This window comes from Lasiosphaeria miniovina (assembly GCF_030549165.1).
Source record: "Lasiosphaeria miniovina strain SMH2392-1A chromosome Unknown B0T26scaffold_4, whole genome shotgun sequence".
NCBI classification, from domain to species: domain Eukaryota; kingdom Fungi; phylum Ascomycota; class Sordariomycetes; order Sordariales; family Lasiosphaeriaceae; genus Lasiosphaeria; species Lasiosphaeria miniovina.
In genome coordinates this window covers 1,521,426-1,532,618 of record NW_026848223.1, presented here as the reverse complement: position 1 = coordinate 1,532,618, position 11,193 = coordinate 1,521,426, and the positions used below count along the sequence as shown (strand labels likewise).

Below are 11,193 nucleotides of genomic sequence, written 5' to 3'. Positions count from 1 at the left end.
GACCACCAGGACAGGGAGGCTCGCACAAACATTGAGATCTGCAAGTGGCATGCATCTCTTTGAACTTTTGGATATCATGATTTATCGGAGGCTCGACTCTTTGCCCTTTGCCAACATTTGTCGAAGACATTATTTTGCTGCATTCTCGACTAGCCCGGGATCCCCCCTCCCCTTAACGACTCGAAAACAACGTTTCTCTGTTGCCAGCATTTAACCTCCGGAGTCGGCAGTTTATGGAGTGGCAACAACATCATTGGATGGCGGCGTCGTCATGTGACTTTTTCGTGTTTATGTGTTCTTCCCCCCAGAGGCTGTGGGTGCGGAGATGCATGATACCATGGAACCGAATCTTACTGGATCTGCGAAAAGGAGAGCGATTCGGTCACAGCTTGTTGCTATGGATGTTTCCTCCCCCCGTTACTATCCGGATCGGTCGTCAGGATGATGTCTTACTCTCTGCGGGTCCGCGTCTATTGCCACGCCTTTCATACCCAGAGCGGGAGATGTTGCTGCTGATATCTTCCGGCTTGCCTGCTCGGATCCGCTTCCTCAGATCACAGAAGTTCAAGGCTGCGGCCAGAAAGCAAGGTGAGTGAACTTTTGGAATGGGTGTGCATATCTCATCAGACGAACCCCTGGAGCACAATTCGCTACTCCGTCTTCCTAACCCCGCGGCCTCCGCCCGAGCGAAACGCCAAGCGAGACTTGAGTCGACCGACTAACAGAACGCAGGCCATTTGGGATTCGCACGCACTTCTGGACTCTCTGCTGCTATGAGCACCGTTCTCAAGCTCTAGGACCATGGACTCATTTTCTACGGCGTCGTGATTTCAATTACATCCTAGGATTGGTTTCGCCCAGCCTACAGGATACACAACCCGCAGGAGCCGAGTTTCCTAGGGCTACCAAATATGGACTGGCCATCTTGCCTCGGCAGACTGTTGTCGCCAGAGAAGCCGAGCCTCGGGTGATGCATGAGTTTCGCGGTTCGGTTTTGGACCGTCCTTGCGCTGTCCAAGGCCGTCCCGAATCTTGATGAATGAGCAAAAAGAAAACATGAAGCGCACGGTAAGGCCGAGCTACCCATGCTCTTCTCCGCCACAACTGGACCTAGCACACATGGCCGGAGCCGTCTGCGGTGTTTCTGCTTTTCCCACACTGGACAGCCGTCCATCCTTCAGTGACTCGTGGTCGTTGACCAAGAGGAGGCGACAATGTGCTCATTGCGAAATACCACCCATCAGCTGTCCCTGCTTTTCACGCCATGTGCCACTTCTTAGAAGTTACGACTCTTAGCATCCAAGGTATCCATCCCAACCACTGGCATCTCTCTCTCGGGACTTGCGCCGCATGGAGTGGCTCTTTTATTTGCCCTGGAATAGAAAGTCCACAAAAGGAGTCCGAGATGAACTAGGATCTTATCATCACTCTCCATTCAGTATTTGACTTTTTGAGGACTGGACATGTCTCTATTGCCCAGGATTCCAGGACTTTGATGGCCAAACAGTCCCAAAATGGATTGCACCTCGTTTCACATGGATTCGCTCGCCTTGGACACACACTTGAGATGGCCGCGCTTCGAATCCCTCGGGGGGCATCATTGTCAGTTATATTGCCATTTTCATTTGTCATTTTCGGTTATCAAGATGATCACGAAGGATTTATGCATGCGTCGGAGTTTCGGCGCTTGGGAGGGCCGGAAGCATGAGTGCTGACGTGTCTACGCAGACAGTTTCTGGATCACTGCTGGAGACGATTTGCCTTCTTCTCCCGGATTGCTGTTTTCTTGCTGATTGCCGGCCATATCTTGTGCTTTTTTCTGGCTGTGTTTTCATTTCTTACGGTGCGGCATTTATTGCATACAATACGGAATAGTGGGCGGGAAAGGAATACGTTCTTGCTTTGCTTTGGGGCGAATGGAGGCATTCGTGTCGGTTTGAAGAGAAACTTTTCTTGTATATTCTGTATGGCACACGGGCACGCTCTCACACATCACCATACATTGTGGCGCGCATTTTCACATTTTGCCTGGTTGCTGGCTGGGCGGTCAATGGAGTAGTTACTACTAGATTGGGAAATGAATGGCTGGTTGGGAAATAACGAGTTTTTCTGTTTTGCGGCGGGAGCGGAATCTTTCCTGGGTCCGGGAACGGCGAGGTCGGCTAAATTCTATTTTATTTTTGAGCTTTGAAAGCTTTCAAAGCAAGCATTTTTCCCATCTGGATCATTCTGTTGGGTGTGGATATACCCAGACTGATTTGCTTGCTTGTTCCTGCCTGTGTCTCTTCGCCCTCGCTGTCGGCCTATCTGTGTCTCGGCATCGGGAGATAGTATTACCTTTCACCCGTCCTCTTTTTGCATATACATGCCTATCTCAAAGACATTCGTTACTATTGCCACGGTTGATCGATACATGTAATACCTATCTATGTACTTCTCTCAAAGCACCCTAAATTTCGACTCTTCCTTTTCTGACATTACGCCAACATGCACCGTTAGAAACATCTAAAATGCCTTTGCCACCCTTTTGAGAAGACAGTGTATTATCATATATTCTCTTGCTTCGTTTACTGGAAAGCACTTCTTGACTAATTGTTCCTCCTATTAAAACAACTCTAGATAAGTATCTACGCTTGTTGTTGCGTGACGGATGAGAGCCAAAGGGTGTGTTATTGGCCTCGCGACCATCTTTCTGTTTTCACGTATAACGCCGTCGCCGCTTTACTGGGGATGTCTTGGGCACTACTCGCGAGGTTGGTAGTAGTTTAAGCAGGTAGGTAAGGTAGTGAGGATGAAGATATCTACATACCTAGGTATCTTTCGTACGGGATAGGTTTTGAGTACAGAGCTTATGTAGCAACCACATGCGGATATGTTGAGGTCGGTCCTAGGCATGCAAAGATTACTAGGTCTGTATATGCATAGGAACAGGAGTGGCTCTGTTCAAGAACTCGGACGCGCCGTCATATTCACACCTTGAGTCGGCGTTCAGCAACCAGTTTAGATTGTTGTGTCGAGTATTGACCGGCAAATAGGGGACAACAGGGCAAAATGTGCTTCGATGGTTCAAGGCCGGTGTGGTCGGCTGAGCCTTGGGCAAATTTGGCAGCCCGTGGGCTAGGGTGGAAAGAGATCTATGTCTTGGTCGAGATGTCTAAATATACAGTGCAAAAGTTATATGTTGGGGCAGATATATATGGATGTTCGCCTCGTGTCGGCGTCAATATCACGCACCCCATTTTACGCCCCTTCCTACTTCTCGCCCATACCGGAAGCTCTCTGTCACAACTTGATTCTCGTTTTATGTACACCATGGGCTTAAGATGGGACACCAGATTACGCATCCCTTCCTCTTATTAGATCGACTCGGCTGACTCACTTGTCTCAGTTCTACACTCGGGCTCTGTCGAAGTGTCCAGGAGCTACACTCCATACTACCCTTCAGAGCCTCAATCAACACCGCTAACTTAAGTTAGGGGCTTACAACCTCCCCGCTCGACTTGGTCTTTGGTAACATCAACAGCGTGTTCAATACGGCTTTAGGTATTCCAGCCACTCGGCTAGAAACATCCAACCTATTGACACGGTTCTGAGTGCAGAGCTGAAGACGGGGAGCGGATAGACATCGACGGCAGATTCCACGTTGGGCCGGAGGGAAGGAAAAGGTGCCAGTCCTAGTTCCTGTACCCAAGATGGGCATCTGCCCCAGTCTAACAACCCACCTCACATCATAGTTATACCATCGGCCCGCCTACATTGCTTGTCTCATCGCCGTTGGCTCGGTGTTCAGGAAGCCGAGGCAAGGCAGCTAGCTGTCTTGCAGTAACTCGGAAAGAAGCTGGACTCAGTTCCCAACTCGGCGCTTGCCGGGTTCGACCATCACGACGACTACCACATTCGCTGCCACCCCCTAGAAGGACCCCTCCAAGATCTTTGTCGGATACACCAACCACCCGGATAGCGATCCAGTGGCAACGATGGCTTCCTTGTATACGCAGGCGTGAATGCCAAGGCTAACTTAGCCGACCTCAAGGCAAGCATGTTTGACCTGAACCTTAGTGTGGGGGCCCAGACAGATACTGGAACGAAGAACTACTCGGTGGGAGCGCACCTCCTGGGCACTGGATTCACCATTGGCAAGAAGATGTCCATATCGACTTTGGGAGACTCTTTGGCTAGGCAGACCAAAGAGTGGTCTAGGCTCCCAACGGCGGCAGAGACTCTTCCGGCTGAGTCGGGCTCATGTCAGCGAGTGTTTTTGGGCGAGGTGGTCGTTTCTTATCTTGATTAGGGAGGAGAGCAAAGAACTGCGAGTTTATAAGAATCCAAAGTCCAAAGAGCAAAGTAATATTGAATGCAAGATCTCTCTCCTATATGGCGTTATTTTCTGAAGGGTTAAGTCTTGAAGGCTTGAGGCTTTCTCTCTTCAGAGACAGAAAGACTTTGTGGAAGTTCTGCTTCACTGGTCAACCGCTGTCAAGGATATAAAACAGGCCAACAAATATAAAGGATGAAATACGAAGCCGAGAGCTATCCTTTAGTCCATGCGAGAGGAAAGAAAGGAGACGAGTCAGAATAACTTCGGCATATCGAAAGCACGGTCATGAACGACCGAAGCAGGTGAAATGTTCGTACTTCGTATATATATATCGGTATACGCTGGGTACTGTATGTACCTAAATGGTTTAGTTATATAGCAACAAGTCAATGCTGCTTACAGAGTACTACCTTGCGTACTGGCATGGACCATCATGGAAACCAGAATGCACTAGAGCGGCTATGTAGTGCATCGCCGTGCCCCAGAAACCTAGAATCTTGATCCCACGTTGACAAACCTTTACCTACCTAACCCGCGGCTGAGATGCGTGTCGGAGAATTAAACCGACAGCGTTTTGGCAGAGGCCCTGCTTATCTCCCCCCGTACTGTATCCGTACTTCGTTGGATTTAGGCATGTGCAAGACAAGGCCATGTGCGATTTTCAGGAACAGGCAGGGCGGGAAAATCTTATCCATCCCGCTGCCTCCCCTCGCCTTCTGCTTTCTCTCACCGGCGCCAGAGGGGGCGCGGTGGGCAGACCTCTGGAAAGACTACCAGTGGTTGGCGGCCGACCGCCTGCACCTTGATAAGTGGTAACAGTCTGTCTGGCGCGCGAGGCACGTGCGAGGCTAACCCAACCGGCATGGTCCCCATCGGGAAGAGGGTGGGGTGGTCGCTGATCGTGATACGGAGTACGCTCTAGTTCTCCCCCCTCCCCTCCCCCCCCTTTTTTTTGGCCTGTTTCTTCTTAGGTTTGCCATCTCTCCAAATCTCTACTACTAAAATAGGGTGAGGTAACAAGCCGGTGGTCAAGCGTGGCTCCTAATGCGAGGGGAATAAATCTTTTGAATGATTTTGTGCGTTCTTGTCGAAGCCCTGGCGTAGTGGCGTCGGCGAATGAAGAACGACACGCATGAATGGCGGGGGATAAGGAAGGAGGGGTGGTCCTGGCCCAATGGTGGTCACCGCCTTTGGGGCCATCATGGTGGTGGGGTCTTGCGCCCTCATCTCTGATGGGTTTTGCTAGGAAATCCCAGAGCAAACTTGCATATGAAGGCGGTCAATGATCCTTTCTCCCGCGCGCGCATCGGATATCGGGTACATCACTCTGCACAAAATTTTTTTCAGGTGATTTGGCCCTCCTAGCAAGAGCACTTGGGGCTTGTGATACACGTGGCCGGAGCGAGTTTGTGTCACTGCATAAGTACACTTCAATCCCAGCCAGCAGATTGCCAGGGTCCGTGGTTTAAACTCTCGAGTGGCCCGCCAATCCGTCCGTTCATGGCCGTGCATCAGCGGTATCCAAGATCCAAAAAGCTGATGTGTGTGCGGTTCCCGAAACAACTGCTGCGTAGCGGGTTGGGTTGGGTGTCAGCTGTTTTCAAGGAGATTGACGGACGCCGCAAACTGAGGTGGTGGTTAGCTGCTAGCTTCAAATCCTTGGGCCCACGGGACTCGTCGTGTCGTTTCGTTGCAGACGACCGGCAGTAAAGAGCCCATGGTTGGGCTTTGTTCGCCTTGTTCTTATTCGCCCGAGATGAGGAAGGCAAACAAAGGTGAAGTGATTGAGGACGAGAGAGAGCTACCGAGGGCATCGAGGTTGGTTGGCCAGGCACGTCTTTGACCACAGCTCGGACTCTTCGCTTGGTTGTCTGTCCATACATGCTGTGCTGTAGCCTCTTGCAATTTTGAGGTGGCAATGTTGTCCCAGAGCGTCAAAACACTACTCTTGAACCTGCTGCATTGAACAACACAACAAAAAAATTGTGAGAAAACCCCCCTAGACCGACACCCGTTGCTTGGGCTTCTTCCGCATAGGGTTTGGGCGTCTGGAAATCGGTTGGCAGGTGGTTAAATCGTAGCGGACCCTAGAACGCTGCCAGCCTGCGCTGCCGCTCAAGTCTCGACACCCCTCCGCACAACCCCTCCACTAGGCTGGGCAGGGCTGGATGGCAGTGCGGGCAGTGTGGGCAGTGCGGGCAGCTGCCGCCCCCTGACAGGGCCCTGACTGGCGACACCGCGTGAACCTCTGAACCCTCCTAGGCCCTCTCTTAACTTCATATGCCCCGCCATTCTGGGGCTGTAGCCGACCCTAGACTGCAGCAGTTGCTTGGGAGAACTAACGGGACGCGGATTTTGACCCAAATTTTTTTTAAGCTTGGCCGCCCTCGACATCTTCAACCCACATCTAGTTTTTGTCCCCTTCTCCCCCCCTTCGCCAGCACTCATTACTGCCCCTGAACGCGTCTGGATGCTCGAATTGGTCTAAAAAGCTGCCCACGATGGATGCCGCCGCCATTCGCCGTTGCATCGTCGCCACCCTCGACGCCAACGCCGAGACTCGCCACCAGGCCGAGCTTCAGCTGAAGCTGGTACGTTTGTTGTTGTGGGTTATTTTGAGGCTGCGCTGCGTGCTGCGTGCTGCTTATCGAGATTCGAGACACGTTCCCGCCCCCCATCCCACGTTGCTGTCTCGCCCATTTCGCGACGGCGACAACAAATCCATCCGCACCATGGCTAGCACTGACTCTTTTTCCATCGCAGGCCGAGGAGCAACCAAATTTTACAGACATCCTTCTGGATCTCATCCAGTCCGAGCCAAATGTCAACCTCCAGCTTTCCAGTATGTCCACTGTCGCGATGTTACCCACCACGCACCCCTCAACATACCCCATATTCCTCTTTGTTCCCAACAAAAACACCCAAGGAACACTACTGACTTTCGCCTGCCAGCCGTTATCTACCTCAAGAACCGCGTCAACCGCGCGTGGCAAGCCCAGGATGCCTACCCTGCCGAGTCGATGATACCCGAGGATGCCAAGGGGCGCTTTCGAGACCGGTTACTGCCCATCCTCGCCGGGTCTCAGAACCTGGTGCGCCACCAGCTGGTTCCTATCCTGCAACGCATCCTCCACTTCGACTTCCCGGGTCAATGGCCCAAGTTCATGGACTACACCATCCAGCTGCTCAACACCAATGACGCGCCCTCGGTTCTCGCTGGTCTCCAGTGCCTTCTCGCCATCTGCCGAGCCTATCGCTTCAAGGCCGGTGTCGGGGGCAGCAGAGAGAATTTCGAGAATATTATCGAGGCGAGCTTCCCCAGGCTGCTGACGATATGCAACGAGCTGGTGAACCAGGAGAGCGAAGAGGCTGGGGAGATGCTGCATATCGCCCTAAAGTCGTACAAGCATGCGACATGGGTAGGTTTTGATCGGGAGCAGGGGTGGACGCCCGAGATAGCTCACTGACCGCAATATCGCAGCTCGAACTGTCCGAGTTCCTCCGGCGAGGACCCGTCAACTTGGGATGGTGTACCGTCTTCCTCCAGACCGTGGCCAAGGCCACGCCTGCCATTGCCATGAACGAAGACCCCCAAGAGCGAGAGCGTCACCACTGGTGGAAGGCAAAGAAGTGGGCCTACTTTAACCTCAACCGTCTTTATATTAGGTATGGGATTCCCCCCTTGAAAACTCATGACCATCTTGGTCTCTATTGCTGATGGACCTGCAGACATGGTAACCCGCAGTCCTTTATGGACAAGGCTAGCGAAAGCCAAGCCTTGTTTGCCAAAGAGTTCTCAGCCCAGGTTGCGCCCGAAATCCTCAAGCACTATCTCTCAGAGATTGAGAAGTGGGTTTCCAAGACATCTTGGCTAAGCCGGCCTTGTCTTTCGTATACGATTGTGTTTCTCGACGAATGCATCCGCCCCAAGGAAATGTGGACACACCTGATGCCGCACTTGACCAACCTGGTTACGCACTTCATCTTCCCCGTCCTCTGTCTTTCCGAGGATGACCTTGAGAAGTTTGAGGAAGAGCCGGAGGAGTATCTTCATCGCAAGCTTAACTTCTACGAGGAAGTGTCTGCACCCGATGTCTCGGCCACTAACTTCTTGGTCACGCTGACAAAGGCTCGGAGGAAGCAGACGTTTGAGATCCTCAAGTTCATCAATGAGGTGGTCAATCAATATGAGCAGGCTCCCGAAGACAAGAAAAACCACATTGCAAAGGAAGGTGCTTTGCGCATGATCGGAACGCTCGCGCCGGTGATTCTGGGTAGGAAATCCCCAATCGCCGATCAGGTCGAATATTTCCTCGTCCGTTATGTTTTCCCGGATTTCAGCAGCCAGCAAGGTTTCCTCCGAGCCCGCGCTTGCGATACTGTTGAAAAGTTCGAGGCGTTGAACTTCAAGGACCAGGGCAATCTCCTCATCATATATCGCCATATTCTCGACGCCATGGCGGATCCCAAGCTCCCAGTCCGTGTGACCGCGGCCCTGGCCCTGCAGCCCCTGATTCGGCACGACATCATCCGGACGAGCATGCAGCAGAGCATCCCTACCATCATGCAACAGCTCCTCAAGCTGGCCAACGAAGCTGACATCGATGCCCTGGCAAACGTAATGGAGGATTTTGTCGAGGTCTTCGCTGCCGAGCTTACTCCGTTCGCCGTGGCTCTTAGCGAGCAGCTACGTGACACGTACCTGCGCATTGTCAGAGAGCTGCTGGAGAATAACGAGAAGCGAGATGATCCGGAGGCCGAGTACGGCGACTTCCTAGATGACAAGAGCATCACAGCACTAGGAGTCTTGCAAACCATTGGCACTCTTATCCTCACACTCGAGAGCACTCCAGACGTCCTGCTCCATATTGAAGGAGTGCTGATGCCCGTTATCCAGGTGACGTTGGAGAATAAGCTTTATGGTAAGCCAAGCTCCCCTCTTCTTGCCCGTCTTTTGCCTGGGAGCTTCCCGCGCTACCGGTGCTACCTACGAATATATTCTAACTGTCTCTCCAGATCTTTATAATGAGGTTTTTGAGATCATCGATAGCTGTACATTCGCCGCTAAGCAAATCTCCCCTACCATGTGGCAGGCGTTTGAGCTTATTCACACGACCTTCAAGTCTGGAGCCGAGCTGTATCTCGAGGATATGCTGCCTGCCCTGGACAACTTTGTGCAGTATGGTTCCCCGCAGCTCATCCAGAACCCTGAGTATGTCAAGGCATTGTTCTCGATGGTCGAAGATATGTTCACGGACGGCAAGGTTGGCGGTGGCGTAGACCGGATTTGTGCGTGCAAGCTCGCCGAGGCCATAATGCTGAGCCTCCGCGGTCACATTGACGGCTGCGTTCACGGATTCATCAACATGGCAATGGGTGTGCTCGCAACACAAGAGGTCAAGATCAAACCATACAGGATCCACCTCATGGAGATGGTCATCAACGCCATTTATTATGACCCTCTATTCGCACTTCGCATCCTCGAATCGCAAGGATGGACGAACAAGTTTTTCAGCCTCTGGTTTGGCAGCATGGACTCGTTTACCCGAGTGCATGATAAGAAACTGTGCATTGTGGCCATTGTTGCGCTTCTCAACATACCGGCCGACCAGGTCCCGGCGAGCGTTTCAGTCGGGTGGCCCAGACTCCTCCAGGTTAGTCACGTGTATTTTCAATACTTCAATGACGCCAGACATAACCTAACATTTACCAGGGCATCACGGTTCTCTTCAGCTCCCTGCCAGCGGCATTGAAGAGTAAGTCTAAGACTCTAACCCTGATTTGACCACGACAGCTGATAAGGCTCCAGACCGCGATGAGGCTTTGAAGGATGACTTCCAACTCGAAGGCGGAACTTACGGTTATGAGGACGAGGACGAAGAGTGGAACGAGGACGAAGCGACCTGGGATGCCGAAGGGGGAGTTGAGGAGGAGTCTAGCGACGCCAAGGATGAGAGCACAGCGTATCTCGAGTTCCTCAACGAGGAGGTAAGGACCAGATGGATGCCCCCTTCTGCGGTCGAGTTGACATTGAGGATACTTCAGATCCGTAAGGTTGCTGACATGAACTTGATTCAGGCACAAAAGTTCGGCGCCACAGAAACAGAGCTTTCTGAGGACGAGCTTGGCGAGGACAGCGTGCTATTAGAGACTCCCCTCGACAAGCTCGACCCCTACAGCACTTTCAGACTTTCGTTCCTGAGTAAGTTTCTGCCCCTCGGTCTCGTACTGGAGTGAATCTGTTCGCCACCCATTAGACGTCTGCTAATTCCGCCACAGAAATGCAACAAGAACAGCCCCAATTCTACGCGTCCTTAACCTCACACCTGTCTACCGAAGAGCAAACCGTCATTGCAGCAGTTTGCCAACAAGCCGAGGTCCAAGCTCTTGCAGCCCAGCAACAGGCTGTGGTGGCCGCCCAAGTAGCCGCAGCCGCAGCAAATGGTACGAGCTAGTGAATGACCCCCTTGACAGCTTCGGTCCGTTGGTAGTGCATATCAGTGTTTGCCAAGATGGACCTCGAGCCACGGAATCATTGCAACTATGGCACTGTTTCCCAACACTGCCCTCCGTTACACCACCTACCATTATTATTACCCAAGACCCCCGGTTCGATGGGGTTGATAGCCGAGCCGATTATGCTTCCAAAAGTCTCACCGGGTGCAAGTGTACCAAGAACCGAGACGAAACGCAGGTGATTGAAGAGGTGGACTGGTAAGAGTTTAGGTGTTTTACAGGCGCTGGGTGGAGACTAAGGGCAAGACGAGCTATTTTGGTGGCGGGAGGGATACAGGGCATGCAAATGCGGCGTCACCTGGCCGGGATCTTAGGAGAATGAGGATATAATTCTTCATTTATTTAGTCACTCTACGTAT

The 11,193-nt window shown here is 52.2% G+C and overlaps 1 protein-coding gene across 1 annotated transcript; it reads left to right on the top strand.

The window, feature by feature from the left end:
* Positions 1-6,819: 6,819 nt before the first annotated feature.
* On the top strand, positions 6,820-10,773 carry B0T26DRAFT_646313 (armadillo-type protein; the record flags this gene model as incomplete). The annotated part of the gene is made up of 10 exons (XM_060437797.1): positions 6,820-6,909; positions 7,082-7,160; positions 7,271-7,737; positions 7,800-7,984; positions 8,048-9,240; positions 9,335-9,972; positions 10,032-10,074; positions 10,128-10,306; positions 10,397-10,520; positions 10,598-10,773. The coding sequence occupies 10 exons, from the start codon at positions 6,820-6,822 to the stop codon at positions 10,771-10,773; spliced, it is 3,174 nt and encodes a 1,057-aa protein (XP_060295982.1).
* Positions 10,774-11,193: the final 420 nt, after the last annotated feature.